Source organism: Falco peregrinus, chromosome 1 (genome assembly GCF_023634155.1).
Source record: "Falco peregrinus isolate bFalPer1 chromosome 1, bFalPer1.pri, whole genome shotgun sequence".
In the NCBI taxonomy this organism is placed as follows: Eukaryota; Metazoa; Chordata; class Aves; order Falconiformes; family Falconidae; genus Falco; species Falco peregrinus.
In genome coordinates this window covers 60,443,133-60,463,533 of record NC_073721.1, presented here as the reverse complement: position 1 = coordinate 60,463,533, position 20,401 = coordinate 60,443,133, and the positions used below count along the sequence as shown (strand labels likewise).

The 20,401-nt window shown below is 41.4% G+C and overlaps 1 protein-coding gene across 1 annotated transcript in view; it reads right to left on the bottom strand.

The window, feature by feature from the left end:
* Positions 1-19,901, bottom strand: part of CSTPP1 (centriolar satellite-associated tubulin polyglutamylase complex regulator 1) — an 85,185-nt gene extending 65,284 nt beyond the window's left edge. Inside the window, exons 1-2 of the mRNA XM_055797681.1 lie at positions 19,665-19,901; positions 9,224-9,326 (exon numbers count right to left, since the gene is read on the bottom strand). Of these exons, the coding sequence (XP_055653656.1) occupies positions 9,224-9,326; positions 19,665-19,710 (149 nt within the window). The 5' untranslated portion in view covers positions 19,711-19,901. The remainder of the gene's footprint in view (positions 1-9,223; positions 9,327-19,664) is intronic.
* Between the last annotated feature and the right edge of the window lie 500 nt (positions 19,902-20,401).

Here is a 20,401-nt window from a genome sequence, read left to right as displayed (position 1 = left end):
TCAAAAACTTTATTGGAGGAAACAGTGTTTAAAAAAAAATACTAACAGGAAATGATAAAATTATGCCTTGTAATTCTTAAAAATAAAAAAATCAACCCATATACTAAGGGAAAACACCCCAATGTGTAGCAAACTTCCTATGTTATTATGTTGTTCCAAAGCTGCTATTCACTAGCGCATTTCTACTGAACTTCAGGTGACAATTTCACATTACTAAACCAGTTTTCCTCAAAAAATTTAGAGAAGCTGCAGGAAATCCAATCCTTACAGCATGTGACCAAGGATGAAAAGAGATTACTGCTTTATATAAGCACTGTGGATTGTATGCAAAGGACCATAAATAGTCCCACTACATTTGTTGTGGATGTGTCACTATTTATCTTTCTCATTTTTTCTTATACATCCCTACACAATGACTCAGCAAGCACAGCTGAGTGGTTTTCCAGAATGATGGAGAACAATGCTTGTCAAAGAGTGATATCAGCACTGAATATCTATTTTGCATCATGGTGAGCTCTACTACAGACCTTTCCTTAGTGGCAGACTGACAACATAAGATTGCCACAGCTCACTAATTCTGACTGGACGACCCTTTCACTTCTGCAAGAACAGGGATAAGGCAGGAACTACCCAATACCACAGATATTAAAAACAGGTAGACTGATGGAGAAAATAAAATCAAATGAAAGACCTTCTGGCATCCCAAAAAGGATATCATGAGCACTGTAAAATACCCAACTGACGAAATGAATCATGGCAAAATAACTACAAGCAGCACATATACAGGAGGCTTCTTAAAGAATTTTCTTAGGAACAGCAATGACTTGCCTATCTATTCTGTTGCACTACCAAATGCAGACAGTGGGATGGACAGTGGAGTAGGAAAACTGTATTACAAATACACATAACCAAGCAAAACTACTTCTCTATTACTGTAGGACAAGGCCTCAAGGACAAGAGTCCAAGTACTGTTAGCCTGATGAATAGAGACGTGTTAGAACTTGTAGGGCACAAGCCCTGGGAACAAAGGAACAAGCTATACCGCAGACTCTTGAGCCGTTGCGGTTGAGATGACAACTAGACGGTCAAAGAGGAACAAGCAGCCAGATAAGGGAAAGGATAGTGCTGATGAGGAACTTTGCTAATCATGAAAGTCACGTGAAGAAACCCCCTAATCTTAGAACAGAAATTGTTGCTATGATAAGGTAAACTAATCAGTTCCTATTGTTTAAACGGTGTGTGTTAAATGTCAACCAATCAGTGTGGTTCACGTTTAAGATTTAACCAATCAGTGTGTAATATGTAGAAGGTAGAAATGTATATAAATGTAAGAGAATCACTAATAAACTGACATTTTGCTTGCATCAAGCTGCGTTCCGTCTCTTCATTCACTGCATATTACCTTCTAGTCAAGACCAGAGAGATCAATTTTCAGCAAAACCTAGGATTTTGTCCTTTTCCCAATCTCTCTCTCTCTCTCAATTATCCAGACTTGTTTCAAGAATAAATTTACACATCTGAAGTGTCACAAAAGCCTGATTTTAACTCCCAGATGGGATTATGTATACATCTCCAAATTTGTACTAGCAACATTAACAACTATGATGAAAGGCAATAAAAAAAAATTGGAAGCATAAACAGAATTATGCTAGAGTTACGAACTAAAACTAGACAGAAGATCAAACATTCTACTCTAGCCCAGAGGAAAAGCAGTGGAGTCAAATACATACAGTCCTAATGCTTGTACCATTTGCCAGGTTTCTGGACTTGGGCTTTTGGAAAATTTCTAACATCTATTTATCAGTTATATTAGCTATCAACACTGCCTATCTGCAAATAGCTTTAACCACCATTAAAGGAAGTTCAACTTCATAGAAAATACGTTGCATTTCAACATTCAAGGCTGTATGTAAGAAGGAATGCAAATATACCCGACTATGTAAGGTCTCTGTAAGGTAGTCAGTCCACTTCTGCCGCAACTATTCTGACAAAGACCACAAATAAATATCTAATTTCCATGACATAAAGGAATGGGAAAGAAGCAGGCAGACTGCCCTGCTATACCAGTGAATATATACTAGAGGCATCATAATCTGACTATGCTGCATGTGAAAGTCGTGATTGCCTCTCTTCAAGAGCACAGTGCAGCTCAAGTCTGCGTATGAATGAGCGAAAGCTTATCTACAGATAACTACCCTGTGCTGACAAGATGTTGATATCAAGTGCTAAAACTCATGTGCTATAGCAAGTTCTCTAGATTTTTCTGTCACCGAAATGCTATTACAGTTTCCTGAGTGGAGTATATTATCACATACAGCACCAATGCTAAACATTGTCTTTCATCTTCAATTCTATGTTACCCCTCTGGCCACAAGCCTTCCGAGACCGTCCTGCTTACCAAAAAGGTTCTTTACCTTTTCCCCCCACCCCATACTTCTTTACGAGGGTTTGGACTCACCTGAGAATCCACTCACCTGTAAGATTCTCAAGTATGTATGACCAAAACACTACATTTTCTAATATATTGGCAACACGTACAAACTACAGTGGGAATCAGTGTGTTATTCCCATTAATATATGCATTTTATTCCAGCTGTTTACTCAACAGCAGTCATCCCAATCAGCATATTTGTCAGGCTAGGACTTGTTGCAATGTTTGTTACGAAGAAACAGCTCTGGGAAAATCAGGAATTCATAGGTCCTGCCTGTCAGATGGAGATGCCAATGCTGTTTCTGCTGTCAAGCAATTCTATAATAACAACATAACGCTTCAGGTGTCAGATCTACAGGTTCTGGACAAAATTAACATAATTTTAATTACAAATAAACTGAATTTTCCACAACCCCTGAATCTTCTATAGCTCTCATACAAAACACAAACTCCATGTGCAGTAGACAAAGGATACTGAAATCCCATTTCCAATATGCGTTGAAGAAACTTAGATTACAAGGAAGAGACTTTGCCATTTGGACCTCTACAGAGGTAAGACTGGAAGGCAACAAATGGACTTTAACAGAAAGGCTTTGTGTCCATTAGCAACACTCTAAGTGAAGAAATATGCAACTATTATAGATTCGCCAAAAAGATTTATCAACAAATTCAGTCCTGCAAATCGATGTACTCTATGGAGAGTGACTTAGAAAATCTCTCTCTCATAGCAACTTATTCACATTAGCTGCAAAATCTGCTCCTCAGAGCTTCTGGCACGAGTGCTGTGTCTGAGTGCATATATTCATTTTCTTTCCACTGATAACTGAAGAGCAAAGCAGAGGCAGACAGCACTCTTATGCAGTGCCCTAGGGATCAAGGAATCCCAAGTAAAAGCCTGTCAGGAACCATCAAGCACATTATCCCAGATGAGATTTTCAGCCCAAAGGGCTGCTTCACAGCTCAGCCACTGACAGCAGCAGCTTCATACTGATCACATGGCTCAGTGCAGCCTTGCATTGAGTGTGATAATTTTGTCTTTGAGTCTCCAGAGTAGAAAACATGCCGGAATCCTGACAGTATTTGAGGATTAAATACTATTTTTACAATTGCTTGTAAGATTTTATCAGAGAGAATATCAACATTTTATGTAAGAACCAGAAAGTGCTGTTACTTCCCAGAGGCTACTGATTTGCTCAAACCCCCACAGAACTAACACTACAAAAACCAACAACCAACATCCCTCCCCTGAAGTCTTACTGAGAAATCCTAATGAATGGCTCCATCTCTTAGAAAGGGAATCTGGCACAACCTGTCAAAGCCCTAAGGACCTTCTCACTACTATTTTTTCTGTTTATACTACAATTGTACAAAGCACAGAGATGACATTCTACAATGCTAGATGCTGTAAAGCACATGCAGTACAATATCACTTCTGTCTTGAAAAGCTTATGCTTTCCTTGTGAACAAGACAGAACAAGTTACTGTAAAAAAAGGAAAGATGCAGAGCAGATGACAGCAAGATGACGACTATGATAAGGCTTACGTACATAGATGCAAAAAAAAGAAAAAAATTGATGGCTCTAAGCTAATTCTGAGAATCTCTCCTCTTTATAAACAGATAATTCAGCTTATTTCCAGTTGCCAATTAAGGTTGTCTTCAGTGAGTGGCTTATTTCTCACGGGCATCCCATCTGTCCTGTTTCTGGCCCTTCCCCCCTGCCACCTGCCCCCAAGGGTACTGAGATTATTTTAAAGAGGAGGACATTGTTTATTCTACAGATTTATTTAGGTAATGTTGTACAGCAGTACAGGACTGAACAAGCCAGAAGTTTTTCTGACACTGAAGCCTGTGTCACTGCTATTGCCAGAGAGCACCAAGAGAGCAGTATCATATTTGTCCCTAAGGAATGAGTTGAACAAATTGTTCCAGCCAATCCAGACAGCAAGAGAAAATGAGATACTTTCATTGCTAGAAGTTGATACTTCTCACCGTGATAACATCTTCCTATACAAGGATCTCAAACTATATAGCACTGGCGGTCCCGTTAGTCTGAACAAGGCAAATGTTCCTTTGTGTAAAGCAGGGCTCTACAGACCTGACATTTTGAATTGCCAGGCACACAACAGATCTAAAAGCAGTAGTATGCAACCCCCAACCCCCCAAACACACACAGCACAGACACCTTCTCAGATAAATGTTATCAAACTGCCACAGAAGATCCAGTGGGGACACTTCAAATCAGAGCCAGCAGAAACATCCCTCACAGAAAAAAGGAGATCTCAGACATCAGTTTGCAGAGCCCCATGGAAGTAGTGCTGCTTGTGAAAGCTAAAAGCAAGATGTCTTTCTCAATCATGCTCCAGCTGGCAGGTGGTCAGGGAGACATCTCACCAGAAACAGAAGAAAACAAAAAGCGTTTTGGGAGACAAAAACATGCCTTTTCCTGTGTCTCCAGTTCACTTGTGTTTGGTTTATCAAACAAACCATAAAAGTGATAAGAAGAGTTTCCTGTCTGAGGTAAGTTATCACTGGTTAATATTTCCGAGCTTTCCAAAGAGTCTGGAACAGATTAGCACATCTACCTGCAAGCTGGGGAAAAAAAAGTTTTAAGCAAAGGGTTAGCCCAGAAGAAAAGCAAAAATTACTAGTAGGAAGTCTCTTGGTCAAAATTTTTTGTTGCTGCTTCTTCTAGCTGAAGTGAAAAAAATACACACAGACTCCCTTTAAGATCCCAGAAAATATTATAAAGTGGGATGCTATGCACATTCCCACTGCATGATCAAATGCATTAGCATGGGGGCCCTGGTTTTCTTCAGCACTGGAAAGATCAAGAAAACAGGATGATAAATATTGTATAGGAGGAACATGTCCCTTTAAGATATGTTGGCACAGAAGTTAGGCTGGAAGAAGTAAAGCAGCATTAGTGTGTAATTACACAGAGGGCTTTCAAGAGTCTGCATTTCATGGAGATTCAAAAGCAAAGCAGAGATTCCTTGAGTTCGTAATGAACCAGTAGCATTTCAGGGTATCAATGAAATCAAGACCAGTCCTTAGAGAGGCATAAATTTTATTCGTTTAACTAAAAGATGTGGATTAATTGGCAGAAGGGTGATCGATCCCTATTCCTCTAAGAGTCAGGAGTGATTCAGATGAGGGGAGCCTCAAGGTATGCCCAAGATTGAAAGCAGATGTCCATATGACTAGGACAAATGAACAATGGAATAAAGTGGGAGAAAAAAATATCCCTGAAGCCTAAAAATATTCTGGAAAGAGAACTGCAGAGATGAAGGTCAGGCCTCTACAATCAGCAATTCTGGTGCTAGGCTGTGGGTAGCAGTGGAATACATTCCCCATTTCATTTACTAGAAACTACTAGAAACACTCACTGCCTGCAAAACACTGCTTGATCCATACAGAGGACATAACGACATCATTTTCAGCTCTGAAATTTCATGCAGATAAGCTAAATCCCAACAAAATTTTCTTAATTACCCATAAAAATAGTTGTTGTAACCGGCACAAAGATTTGAAGTGACTCATGGTGAGGTGGGGCATTGCAATGCACGATGGAAAGGCCATGACTGCTGCAAGAGGAGTCCATGGAACACCACTCTGTGGAAAAGTGTGCTCTCTGAGATGAGTTTGGAGAATACCTGACACCCATCCTTGACACACTAACTTACTTCATTATTTCTCAAAAGTTACAGAAGTTTGTTTGGTTTTTTTTTAAGTATATATGGGATAAAATACTAAGTCACTTGCTTGGACCTACCTGCTAGCTTTCTAAACCCTGAGCTTGGTCTCTTAATTTTAAGTGAGCATAAATAAGGGAAGTGCAGCGTGAAAAACTGGACACACTAATATCAAGTCCCTTCATCTCAAATCATTGCAGCATACTTCAAAATATGCACAGGCCAATCCTCTCACTTAGAATAACCTGGAACAAGGAAAACAGTGGGAGAGTGCACACAAGCCTTCTGGAATCTCACAAGTTACCTTTCAGTCCGAAGATACCAAGATTAAAGATAAAAATCAGGATCGAGCTTATTTGCTTGGCAGAGCAATGCAGCCTTCAAAGCACAGCCTAAACAAATGTTGACAGTTGCATGGATGCACAGGAGTCTAACGGGCAGTAAGGGCTCACCACTAAGCCCTGGGAGCCAGAATGTTTGACACTTCCTTAATAGGAAACTGTATTCTGAGTCTACCTACAGCCATACTGGCTGTCATTTATTCTCCACTTTAAACAAAGAATCCCACATTTCAAACCTTAAGAGTTTCTCAGCTCTCAAAATGACTAAGCCTGTTTGTGCTTTGGTACAGGGACACAGTTTGATGTACTAAACTTCAGACATACTATGAAAGAAAAAGAAAAGAAACAAAAAAGGAGAATGACTAGTTCTGTATTACAGAAAAAAAATGAACACGCAGCCTTTTCCTGTCTATCAAGAAATCAGAAGCTCCACAGAACACTCAGTGTGAACAAAAAGTCATTGTAGAAATTCACATCTTTCTTTGGAAATAAATGGGAAAAACATGATCTCCAGCACCTGAGTCAGAGGGTTGTGCTCTATGGAGGCAGTTTTGTTTGTCATAAAGATCTTGAATTATTATTTATTCTTTCAAAGGTAGAAGAGGAATAGGAAGTGAAAAGATGGTTATCGTGTCATGACGAAGAAATACTGTAGAGAAGCAATGTGAGCAGTTTCAAAAACTGTGGAAGACCTCTTACTCACCATTTAATTTTTTCAGTATACACGATCAGAAGTTCACAAAAAGCCCTAACGTGTCAGCCTGAAGGTAGGTGCAAACCAAATCCAATCTGGATGACGATTTCAGCTGGGTGTTTCAAAGCCACATTGCCTTCAACTTTGGTAAAGAAATCCTGTTGGTGGGTGGAGGTCATTGTAGTCATGCTCTTAATCTTTCTTAAGCTCTTGTTTACTGACTATTTGTTCAGCTGACTAATGTCAGTATTACTTTCTGTGGAAACTCCTGTATATCAGATACAAGTATCGTGACTCCCAATCACATCAAGTGCACAGATTGTACCTTCATTTGTCCCCAGCACCTACTCTCAGTGATTATTTCTCCACAACACTCACTTAACAGTGACCACTGCAATTTGCTCAGAACATGGAAGTATACTGTTCATTGACTTGTATACTAAGCATTTTTTAAATTTTGGTAGTCTAAAAAGAGGCAATGCATTTTGAGAGTTTAAGCTACTCTATAAACAACAACAAAAAATATAAATCTCCTTATAAAATCCACATAGTACCAAGTATTATTTGCTTCTAAAATAGATTTGAGGTCTTTTAAAGTCATTACTCATTCTGGTTACACTAAGCTACAGAGAAAGGTTAGCAATAACACTAAGCTGCCCTGATAAGCTGTTTGATTCTTCTAATAAAATTGCCATTATACTGTTTTACATGGGTCTTCCTGATTTTGCAACATGCATGATTCACGCCAAGTGAAAGTTGGAAGTGCTTTGTTGAGAGCAAAAGAAATAACGTACAACCAAGAAACTGTGTTTTCTTGTTACAATGCCATCTACCTAGAAGATCCATTATATAAAACAGATGTAGCAAGATGGCCTGTGTCTTACCTCCTCTGCCAAGATGGTCAAAACCACACCAGTCTTGAACTGCTTGTTACCCTAGCTCAAAAACAGAAAACCCCAGACAAAAGATTAAAATTTCCCCTCAGACTTGCTGCAGTATTTCTTTTACTTATTTACCAGTGAGAATCTCTGTTGTTCAAAAGTGGAAAATTTGCATGGGGCAAGAAAATATAATGCGAGTTGTCCAAGCAAACTAGCAAGTTAGACCTCATTTGGAAGTCAGATGGACACTGGTGTGAAAAAAAAAAAAAAGCAAAACCCCACCAAAAAAACCTCCCCAAAATGCAACCAAAAAACCCTGAAACTGTGGTCAAGTAAGATAGACAGCAGACAGACAGCTACTCCTATACTTTGAGATCCTCTTCCACTACTGTAGTAGAGATGGTTGTGAAATACCCTGCACATTAATTTGCCTCAGGAAAAGGTACCAGGGAAGGAAGCAAGCAAGAAAATATTTTCAAATGGGCATCAAAAACCAGAAACATATAACCACTGCAAGCACAGGCATTACCAACAAATCCTTAATGAAGCTGCCTGGAAGAATTTTAGACATGGTGCACGACATCAAGTTGGCAAAACATACAGCAATTGGCTGAGTCAACATCAACAACACTGAGGACCAGCACACAGCTTTTGCCCCCCCCCCCCCCCCAAAATCTTTCCAAACTACTAGGAAGAGATTATCTGTGCTGATTATTATGTTCGTTATTTAAGGACTTACACAGGTTGTAAGGAAGACGCACTCTATTAAAGCATTCAACAAGACCACAATCACACAAGGAGACAAAACAGTTCAAATTCACATTCAGAAAAAGGAAGAATGAGTGCTGCTGAAACCAGGTACTGAAAGTGCTGTTTTTGATACTAACAGACCTGATAAAGACAAGCAGGGTTTGGCTTTCTATATGCTGTCTTCTACACGCTTTTAAAAGCTCTGCTCCCCAAAGTGACTGCTTCACATGAATGTCTGTAATAGAAGAGGTACTGAACTGTACGAAACCCATGCACGTTTCCGAAACATGCTCAGGCAGCCCTTGGCTAACCCAGTGAAATCCAGCATTCACAACATAATCAGCATGTGTCCAGCTCCATTCTCCATGTACCCAGCCTGTTTCCAAAAGCTCCCCTCAGGCTAGCCCTATTGGCAGCGTCCTGATGTACTTACTATTCAGTGAAGAACCTGGCAATGCCATACTGACTAATATCTTCTCTGTTCTCCAGCAGCTGGCTCACTGCATCCTCCATGTACGTGAGGACATGTCTTTGAGCTGCAAATAAAAGACAGTAAGAGACAGAAATTAGAATACAAGGGGCCTGCAAAGTCCAGAGCCAGACCAGCCTAGTTGTGTGCCTTACACAACAAGCCAACAAGTACTTGCTCCCTCAGAGAGTAAAGGTTCCATTCTCCCAGATATGGATAGTAAAATTCCTGACCTAAATCCTGCTTTCTTTCCTGGCTACAAAGAGTTAATTGCTAACAGGGCTGACCCTTTTTTAAAATCCTCTGAGATTTTGGAAGTGAAGGAAAGGAGAAGGAGTTGTGAGACTGCCTCGCTGGAAAATGCTTACCCAAGAGGAGTTCCTGATCCCTGTTCTGAGTCACAGCCATCTTTCCTATACAGATTGTCAATGCCCATATTGACAGGACTGTTGCAGAGCTTTAGGTGTTCCCTGCCCTTTCCTCCTTACCAAAGCCAAGTAACTCTAAGTTTGTTCTGTAAAGTTTTTTCCCCTAAAGGTGCAAATAAAAGTACATCTGTTTCCAAACAAGCACTGGTGAATGTTCTTGGAGTGGCAGGTGGGGAACATGTCTCAATGCCAAGGAAGATTTATAATGCTCAACAGTCAAGTCTCAAATAACTGGCTAAACCAAACATAAGGAAATTTCAGAGGTGGTGGATCTGCCAGTACCCAGCCACAGAACGCCACTCACTTATAAGACTTCTGAGTAAAGACAGTTTGCTACAACACAAACCATTTTGCTGCTTCTACAGGGGGCAGACTCTGTACTAATCAAGCGTTTTGCCAAGGAGGAAGCAGTACAGATTTGCCACTGAGCCCCTTTGATGTTTTTGGCTAAAAACCAAGCTGGAGCAACAAAGAGCCGAGTCTGGGGTGATGCGCCAGCTACCAAGCAGTAGACTTTCCAAACCTACGAGTTCAACAATCAGAAGACAAGTCACAACGAACCCAGGAAAATCATTCCTAACCTGGAAAGCACACAAACCCTGTTCCCAAAGCACACACCTCCATCCTAAACACGTATGCTACTGCACCTTTGCAAGTAGTGTCGTGTCCTAAAAAGAGCAAGAGAAAACCCTTAGGGGATATAGGAAAGGCAAGGGCTGTTCTTGCTCCTTGCCAATCTGCTCCAGACTTGGCAGCATCATCCCCTCACCAGCAACTGGCCAACCTCAGACCCACATCAATATTCTTCAAACCATTTTAATTTGCACTTAATATCCTGGTAAGCATCAAGCCTGCGCCACTTGATGCACAGCATGGAAGTCCCTTTCATCTTAGTGTGGGGCAGGTGGACTTCAAGAGAGGCCCGGAAATTATTATTCCCAGTGGATACAGTGATTAAAAGTATGTATGAACATTGATTGCTATCAGGGGATTTCTCTGCCTAGAACACTTTTCAGGACAATGGTAAAATTGGTTAAGCACACCCTGGAAAATACCTTGCAGCTGATAGCAAAATGGTGAGCCAAAGGTTCAAAGATATTATCTGGCACTAAAAGATACAGGGCGTAGCTTTATTTAATTATTTTAATGCAAAGGAATAAATTTAATTTATGTGAGTGATTAAAGAAAAATAGCTCTGCGCACCTGTGTCCCCTGAGGGAGGAATGAGTCGTGCAGCTCAGTCACAGGCTCAAGATAACAGCAACTAGGTAACTTTATTTCAGCCCATCCTTCCTCCCTCTTCATTATGCAGCCCATCTTGCACTCAGAAACTGTCTTCCCAGGCCCCTCTCAAACTGTCAGTGGTACCAGATCAAGCCAGGAAATGTACTAGCAGACAGGCTTCCACTCATCCCAGCCAGCAATAAACTTCTGGTCAGCTGCAAAACCATTCTCCAATCTTCGTGGGAAGGCATACAGTCCCTTCATAGAACAGCCCCATCAATGAAATATATTTTTGTTACTTTACTTCTTTAGAGTCATTAACCTCTCCCCTAAAAGCCTATGGGAATAGACAGGCATGGTCCCACAGTGCTACACAGACCAATGTGACTGACCTCTGTAACAAACACCTTAAAGTCTGCTCCTGGAGAATAAATTAACTTTCAACCCAGAATTTCAGAAATTTCTGTCACACTTAAAAATGCACACAAATGTATACGGGTCACTGTTGAATACAGTTGCTGATAAAAGACTATTTCTGTTAAACTTTTTGTTGCATGGCCTGACAAAGAACCTCTCTCCCTATTTCCCAGGACATAAGCAGAGGTGTAGGGGAGGGAAGAAATTGGTGAGCAGAGAAGGTGAAAGAAAACAGCATTTCCTTGAGAAGTCTCTCTCTTCGGCTGCTGTGCTGTTTTCCAGGTAGCCCAGTTCACACTGCCAAACCAAATTCCAGCTCTGGCTTCCTGTTCGCTGGCTGCCCAGTTCCACGGAACGGTGCAAGTAGTATCTTTTATAACCCAACCAACTCTACCCTACACAGAAAAGTCACAGAATAAAATCTAATTTGCAGGCAAGTTCTAGCAGGCCAGAGAGGCAAAATAAAGTGCCAGGAGTCTGGTTATAGCAAAATAGTAGTTCCATAATTTATACAAGTGGTACTTTCCATAACAAACACTGGAACCATAATGGAATATTAACTATTTATGCAAACAGTTAAAAATCTGTGGGGTCCTGTGCAAAGTAAATGAGGTGATTCACACATTTTAATAGTTTTTGAAAATTCAAGCCGATGATGGTGTATTGGTATGCATGTTGCTCATACTTTTGAGGCCCACTTTGTAACAAGGCAGCAAGTCCAAATCAGAATGTAAAGCCCAAATACTCACACAACTGTGCTATTACAGCTTGCTGTCTCATTTTCTTCCCGATAGTATTCCAGTATATTGCACCTTCCACAAAGGAGGTATTACAACAGGTTATTACCCTCAGCGCTTATTTATTTATGGCTTATTGCAACAAAGGCTCTCCTCCCTACTCATACAAAACTTTCCAATGCAACCCACACTTGCTAAACTCTTCCCTGGAATCCCACGCAACTACCCCAAACAGTAAGGGTGCCTGCCATATTCACTTGGTAGGTGCTACTCTTTGCTGTCAAATTTAAGAACAGGCAGCTTTCACAGAAGGATCCAACAGAATAAATTCACAGAAGAGTCTTCAGGTAGCCCATGACCTGATGTTAAGTAGATACCTTTGCACAGAATATCTTAACTCTTATCACTAAACCACTAGCAGCAATTTTACACTTATAACTTCAGTCCAATCACTAGCAATACATACAGTACAGCTCCTCCAAAGTTGGTTACTGTAGCACTTAGGAGAATGGCCTCTGATGGTATTACCACCACATTCACATGCTCACACCCCACCATCACTCATATGTCCAATGTTTAAAGTGAATTTTGGAATTAATGCACTTTTGGCTCAGAACCAAATTCAGGGCTGAGCAGAGGCTGTTCAATTCAAGCGTGGCCAGACCAAGTCATATAAATCTCCTCCAGCTTACAAGCAAAAGACAAAACAAGGATTACATCCACCATCAATTCACAATCTCTATGGACTTCACAACAACAGACTAGACAATCACAACTAATTCCATTTAGACATAACTGCACCAAATCAATTTGCATGTGTTTTTAAAGTAGTAAAAGCAGACCTTTTACAAGCCACCAAATGACTTGTTTCAATCTTCTTATGAGAACAAACAACCTGTTAATTCACAGGCTTGATGACAAATATTGTAAAAACAAGCACTGATACTTAAAAAATCTTGAAGGAAAAGGAAAATCTAACACAAACAATACCACTGCATGAAACAGAATATATACAGTGAGATTCTCAAAGCCAGAAATTCAGGAGGAAGGAAGGACATACACATCACTTGTAGGTAATGACATTGCATACATGTAATATTTATTATTATCAGTAGGGCTCAAGAACGGAGAGGACTAAGACCTTGGAAGTGCCACAGTACTGTTTGTGTCAGTTACGCAATACCTACTTCAGCACATACTGGCAACACAATCACATTAACCATACTGGTTTTGCACATGTTTCCTAGTTTTACAACTTAGATGCATCTCCTTAATGCTACATTGGTAAGAAGCTTCTCTTCCAACAAGTTTGCCTTTTCTAAAGGCAAAGAAGAAAAACTGAAGATCAGTATACCAGCACACTTACCAAGAAGTGATGCTGCCTGTTATACTTGAAAGAAATAGCAAACATGGGACAGCCAGGAGGTATAATAAAAATAGCAGCAGATGCCACAGAAGAAAAATAAAGTGCACCAAACGACCTTAAGAAAGAGTACGATTGGAATAAATTGGTATCAGATAGTAAAACACATATCACATACATTGTTTAAATAAGCAGCAGAACAGAGCCCTACAGCAGAGGTAAGGCTTTATTTATCAAATTATTATCAAATCAGCTAGATACATTATTGCTCAACTCTTCATGAGATGATGCCTTCTGGAATGTGAGCTGTCTACCAAAACAATTTGTACCACATACACATAAGAGGGTTTTTCTTTTTTATGGCTGGTTCATTCCTGGCATAACTGAATACATTGAAAAACCAGGAGTGGGAATTCCTGGACAGTAAGACCATTTGCCACCTCCTCAACTGAAGGGCTGAAAATACACACTATTTGATGCAATTAACGTTATGATTCATTTCAGTTATCAGAAGTTCAAGAGTATAACAAGCTTTAATGTATTTGTAATATTTCTGGCATTATTTTTTTTTTTAATTTCTGAGAGCATATTAAAGTAACAGGTAAATACTCTGTCAGAATTTATTCTAAACTGGAGCCTAAGGACACTACTGTATTACGCACATTGGAAAGGCACATCTACAGTAACACAGAATCAATTTCATGCAATTATTACCCAAACAGTAATGAAGCAAGAGGGAATTAGTAAGGATACAAACTGCAAGAATAAAATCATGTCAACTCTGGAAGTTTTTCCAGCATTAATGGTCTTTCAGGATGCTCTTTTTAAACTTTTCCAATATCATTAGGGATTTAATCTCTTCAGATATCACTAAGGAATGGCCTGAGCAAGAGAAGTATGTAAACAAAACAATCAACCTAAAAGCTAAATCACTGTACAGCTGTAGCTCCTTCCAGCTTTGCACAGCTTAACCCTCAAAAAAATTGTGTTTTTTTTTTTTAAAGGAAGTACAAGTAGACCCTGTCATACCAGAGATAACACTACAATGTCTGACATGTGCTGTTTACTCACGAACACATGCTAAGTGGTCACACATCATAACTAGACCTTATTTCGTATGTTCACAGTTTCAAAACCACTTTCAAAAAAAAAAAAGTAAGTATAAACTGAAACATTTCTTAAATCTTGACCATAATTGAAAATTTGTTTCAAACAATTAATGAGCATATTAGTCACAAACCACAACATTGTACTCTTTCAGTTTGCACTCATGAGGCTGCACACAGACCGACTTAATTGTCCAAGTCCTTCCAGCATCTCCTGCAAGATGTTGTACAGCTGCTAGAAATCACCACCTCGCCAAGGAAAAATTCTTGGACTATCCTTTAAAAAAAAAAATAAATTACTTAAATCTGAATTTATGCAGTGTATTGTTAACACTGTGGAAGTAATTGCCATCCCAGCTTGTTAGAAAGCATTAAGTACCCTAATGGCTCCCTACCTATTGATACTCAAATGCAGAAGGACTGTGTACTCTCCAATACTGGAATTATACCTACATCAGGATCAGATTTCACCTGTTACCTTTCAAGCTAAGATGGAAGTCCTAGCGCAACAGCAGGATTGGGGATGAAACCTCCATCTTTTGGAGAAAGTACTAGAGTGAGTCTAAGAAGATTCAAACTTGACTTAACATTTCTACAGGCAAACTCACGCATCAATGGGGAAGTCGTTCGTCTTCTACATTATACTTCTGCTATCTGGACAACTGAACAATAAATAAATAAATGGTTTTTCTTATAAAGGCATTCTCTTCTCTTTTTTAGACCATAAGCTCTTTCAGACACAGTGCCTCACAGAAGCTCATCAAGTATCTGGACTAAGAGAAGACTCAGTGTCAGCTGAGATGCCTGGATAACAACATGACCTATACATTGATTATGCTCTTAAAGAAAACAATTGCACTTGGACTTTCCAACTTAATATTTCTTAAGACCATTCAGACAAAGAGTAAACCCCAGTGTGGTGAAAATTCATTAAATTAATTACTGCTTATGAAAAAGCCTTTGCCTTTAATTAGGGATCACTTAACCTGGACAGTGAGCTCAGGAAGCTCAAGTACAACTTCAATGAGCAGGTGGTGCTTGTCCTGAGCCCCTCAAACAAGCAAGATAAGAGCAGGAACAGCCAGACAATCAATATTGTGTGCAGCTGTGTCATGACATTAACTCCACCATGCTCGGGCATCTGGCCAACATCCCTGGCATGTGTGAACCTTACGAATCACGTGATACTGCATGCCTGCACTAAGCCAAAATGCAAAGGTTTACATACTCTAGGTGTGTAAACTATTTTTGTTTTGCACTGAGTATAAAGGTGGCAAGCTCCAGGACTGGGTCAGAAGCCTCACCTACAGGTGGACACACCACGTAGGAATTTTCCCAGTTACCAAAGGACTCCAGGAAGCCAGCTGCAACAGAGCTTCCCAGACGAAGGGTGGGCTTGTATGATGTTAAGGTGGTAATTGGTGATATATCCTTTTCTTAGACTCCGTAATGATTTGATGCTTTCCTCCTATTGCTTTTTTATCATATTGTGCATAACAACTAATACTGTTTCCTTTTATCATAGTGCATGCTATTTTTCCTTTATTATAGTGTAATATAATAAACTGCATTTATTCTTATATGTGATTTGGAATTAATTTTTGCTTGGTATCCAGTCAATCAGCAAAACACCTAGGTATCTGCAAAGTGTCTACTGAAGTTCTCTGCTGGGAGCTACTCAGTTTTGTAAAAGCACCAATACCATGGAATTCTTTCTAATCATGAAGCCCAAGACCTCTTAGGAGAAAGGAGGCAACACAGCCATGTTTCTGGCACCTAACAGCCCCATGCTTTACTGATAAGATACTTCCCTAAGAGAGTATTTCTGTTCTTACATGTCTTATATTGGCAAAGGAAGAAAAGAAAGAACATCCTGGAGCTGGAGAGTAGAGGGAAGGAGAATACAGAGAAAAATAAAATTCAGAAAAATGTGTAGTAATCTGTGGCTTTTTCTCCCTAGCAGGAAAGGCAGGGAGGGAATACAGTTTGAAACTTCAGAAGACAGCTGCATGAGCAGAACAATACACTAAGTGCTCCATTGCCTGCTATAAATAACTGAGCAATCACCAGTTATTAAACCATAATGAGGAAGGCATGGAAAAGTATCTCAAATAGGCCTCATTTTGCCTACTCTAGTTTAAGTCTCATCCATCATACGAGAAACACATTTTCATCACTATCCCCAAACACTAAATGTTGTTTATTCAGTGGAAATACTGTTTAAAATGTCCTACTAGTTACAACATCTTCACGGTAGCCTTTCTGCCAACTCAACAGACCTCATCTCCTTTCCTATTCACTATCGGTCATCTCTGTTCTTCTACTTACTGTCTCACAGTCATTGCAGCATGAGACACATTGCCCTGATTTTTATTTTCCAGGAGCTCTGGTGTACCAAAACTTTGCAATTATTTTTCATCTTAAGTGAATGCTTAATTCTCTTCATGTTTACTTCTATTCTAACTCACAAATGTTTTTATTTCCCTCTTTGCATCCAAATTGGATGTGGGAGAATCATCTCAAATAGGATTTTTTTTCCTATTTTCCTGAAAAAAAATACGCAGCAAGTAGCATGTAATGTTATTTGGGCCACTCATTTTATTCATTGGCCTGTCTGTGATATTGAAAAAAGAAAAGAGGAAAAAAGTTAGGTGAAGCTTGCCCATTCCAGGTCAGGAAAGGTAGTGCCACCTGATCTGGGAGACTCACAGAATACCTTAAGTGGCAGCCTATGGAAACGCAACTTCACAAAGAAATGACAGGAAATGAAATTTACCACAATTGTTTATAACCCCACATCACACAACTGTATTAACAAGACTTCGAGGCATGCAATAGAACAAATCCAAAGAATGGCGATTTCAGAATGCCAGGTCAATGTAGAAAACATAAATCAAGTTACGAAAATGCTGGGGAGGTGTGTTTACTTTGGGAGGCAGAGGAGACTGCTGAGGTTTTGTTTGTTTTTTTAACCACCTTCCTACTGCTAATACACAATTCCTTCAGTAGGATCTTCAGCTGTCTGGCAAGATACAAAGTTGCACAAAGACAAACATTGTTATTGGTAACATTTACTAATGTTAATAACATGAACATTATATAAATAACAATACCATCAGGTAGCAGAAACTTTTCCCCCTCTAATAAACAACAGATACTGCAAACCAAACAGAAAAACATAGTAAGTGATCAACAGAACAGGCTCTTATACAAGTTATTGCTCAACCTCACATGCTCATGGGTCTTTTCCTGACCCCAATGTCAGAATAATTTAGACTGTTTTGTAAAATAAAAAAAGGGAAAAGTAGATCAGCATGCGGAACAGAGATAAAAGGAGGCTCAGTTTAAGTAGGCTAATAAAGCTGCTCACACCTAACAATCCTGCACATCTCTTAGAAGTCTCATTTCTCAACTTCAGATGTGAAACAGAAAACTGGTTTATTCCTACACTTTAAGAACTTTTAGTCTGCTTCCTAGATTGTTTTGAGCGATTCAATCCTTACTGACAAGTTTCACACTAGTAAAAGTTAAGTGCCTATTTCATTAAAAACAATTAAATGAACCTAAAACCAAGTTGGCTCATTAAAAAAAGGAAATTCTGCAAGTTTCAGCCTACAGCAACTATAGAAAAGTTATGAGTCTCTCTATAAACATTGCGGTTGAACATGCTGATGTAGTGCGATTTGAGTAGCACAAACCCAAAGGGTGTAACTACATGGCACAAGCCATACTGTTCTCAAGTACCTGAACTAGCTTCAGAAGTGACATTGGCAACAAGAACTTCAGCAAAGTGATTCTCCCGAGAATCACCCCAAACAGAGCACTAAAACTCTTTATTTCTGCTTTGAGTTTCCTTAACACAGGATAGCATTGCAGTTATGTACGTATACGCGACGTACCCAAAGAGCAGCCTAGCAGCAAGTGCACGGATTCTACTCTAAGACAAGTTAGATCACTCCTTTGCTTAAATATTTAATCTCTCTTTAGTGCTATGATGTGCTGTGAAAGACAGTTGGATGCCCACTCTTTGACACTATTGCTAGGCTAAACAAACTCAGCTCTTTCAGTCTCCTCCCTGCAAAGCAGGTTTTCCATTTACTGGAAGCCAGCAGTGTTTCTCCAGCCTTGTTCCATTTTGACTTATCAGAGACAGCAATATTATGATGGAACAAGCAGCGCAAACCAATCCATGCCATTTCTGACCTTCCCTTGTACAAGAAAGCCACAGTAAATTATGTATACCTTTATAATAGTTACTACCAAACAGCCTCTTGGGCCTAGAAAGTAATGGCTGAAGAGTTTCACTTAAAAAATATTGTCTTGAACACATTCCAAATGCTTACTACTTGTAATTCATCTCCTCATTAGCAATTAAATGAAGTCATATTGAATTTATTCCATCCTAATTATTTTTATTTGACACATTAACATTGAATCACTTTGCTCCTTAGTTTCCTGGAATATCAAGCAATAACACAAACTGTTAGAGCAGGCTTAAAAGGATGCAGTCGCCAAGACAGCGGCTGCTTCATAAATTATTTCCATTTTATGCAGGAAACATTACTTCAGAAGAAAAGCCGACATTCAAAACCATCTCCTAACAAAAGAACGAACACTCATTTCCAATGTTGGAATATGAGCATAAAATACAGTTGCTCACATAGACCTGCGAGCAAAACAGATTGATAATGTGCTAAGTGAGGTTCCAGCCTGCCAGGGAGCAGGTGCCCGTTGTTTGTTCCTACCCACACCGTGCAGACGAGGCGGGGAGCAGGCCGCAGCTCCCCCCCTCAGGCCGCTGCTCACCCCCCTCAGGCCTCCGCTGCCTTCACGGGGACCACCGGAGGGGAGCTCCCTGCGCCCCAGCGGGCCCCGCAGCCCCCCCACCTCAGGGGAGCACCCGGAGAAGCAGCTCCCTACACACCGGGCTGCAGCCCCCCCTCCCCAGGCGACAAGGCACACGCGGAGTCGCTCCGACCCAGCCGGGGGGCACGCCGCGGGCCTCAAGCCGCTGGCCCCCGGGAAAGCTGGGCCAGGCCGCGGCCACCCCCGGCCCCGCCGAGCCCTCCCCACGGCGGGCCGCAGCACACCCGGCGGGCGGGACCCTCGGGGCGCCGTCCCGCTCCTCACCCAGGTACTCAGGCCCCGGCAGCGAGAGCCGCTCGGGGCTCAGCATCCTCCCGCCGCTGCTCCTCCCCAGCTTCCGGCCGTTTCCAAGGCGCCCGACGCTCCCAGCGCTCAGGGCCCGGCGCCGCTCGGCCGCTCGGCCCGGCTGGGAACACGCCCCCGCACCGCCAGCGTTCCGCGCCCAAAAGCGCCCGGGCACGCGCGGCTGCCTAGCCCTCGCCTCAGCCCCGGCCCCCGCCTCAGCCCCGGCCCCCGCGTAAGCCCAGCCGCTCCGCACAGGTCAGGGGTGCGGGCCAGGCCAGGAGTTGCCTGGTGGGAAGGGTCCCTGGAGGATGGCGGTGACATGGCGGCCTGCCCCTGAGGAAGGGGGCTGCAGGCAACATGGTAGCCTGGCTGGGAGAAAGGGGTGGTGGGCGATGCCCAGGGCAGCGTGCTTCAGGGCTGAGGGGCGCCTCAGCGGGGCAAGGGTGAGCGAAGCTGAAGAGCCAAATGGCAGAAGGAGATTTGTGTGTAAAGGCATTCTGGTTAGATTTAGGTGGGAAATCAGGAGGTGCCCAATGCCAAGGGCTGTTGGGCCTACAGCTGTTGGAAAAAAGACTCTAAATTTAATAACTGGAGCGCTGGGCCCAGTGCTGGGCTCCCCAGTTCCAGAGGGACAGGGAGCTGCTGGGGAGGGGCCGGCGGGGGCTGCGAAGGGGGTGAGGGGCTGGAGCATCTCCCCGGGGAGGAAGGGCTGAGCG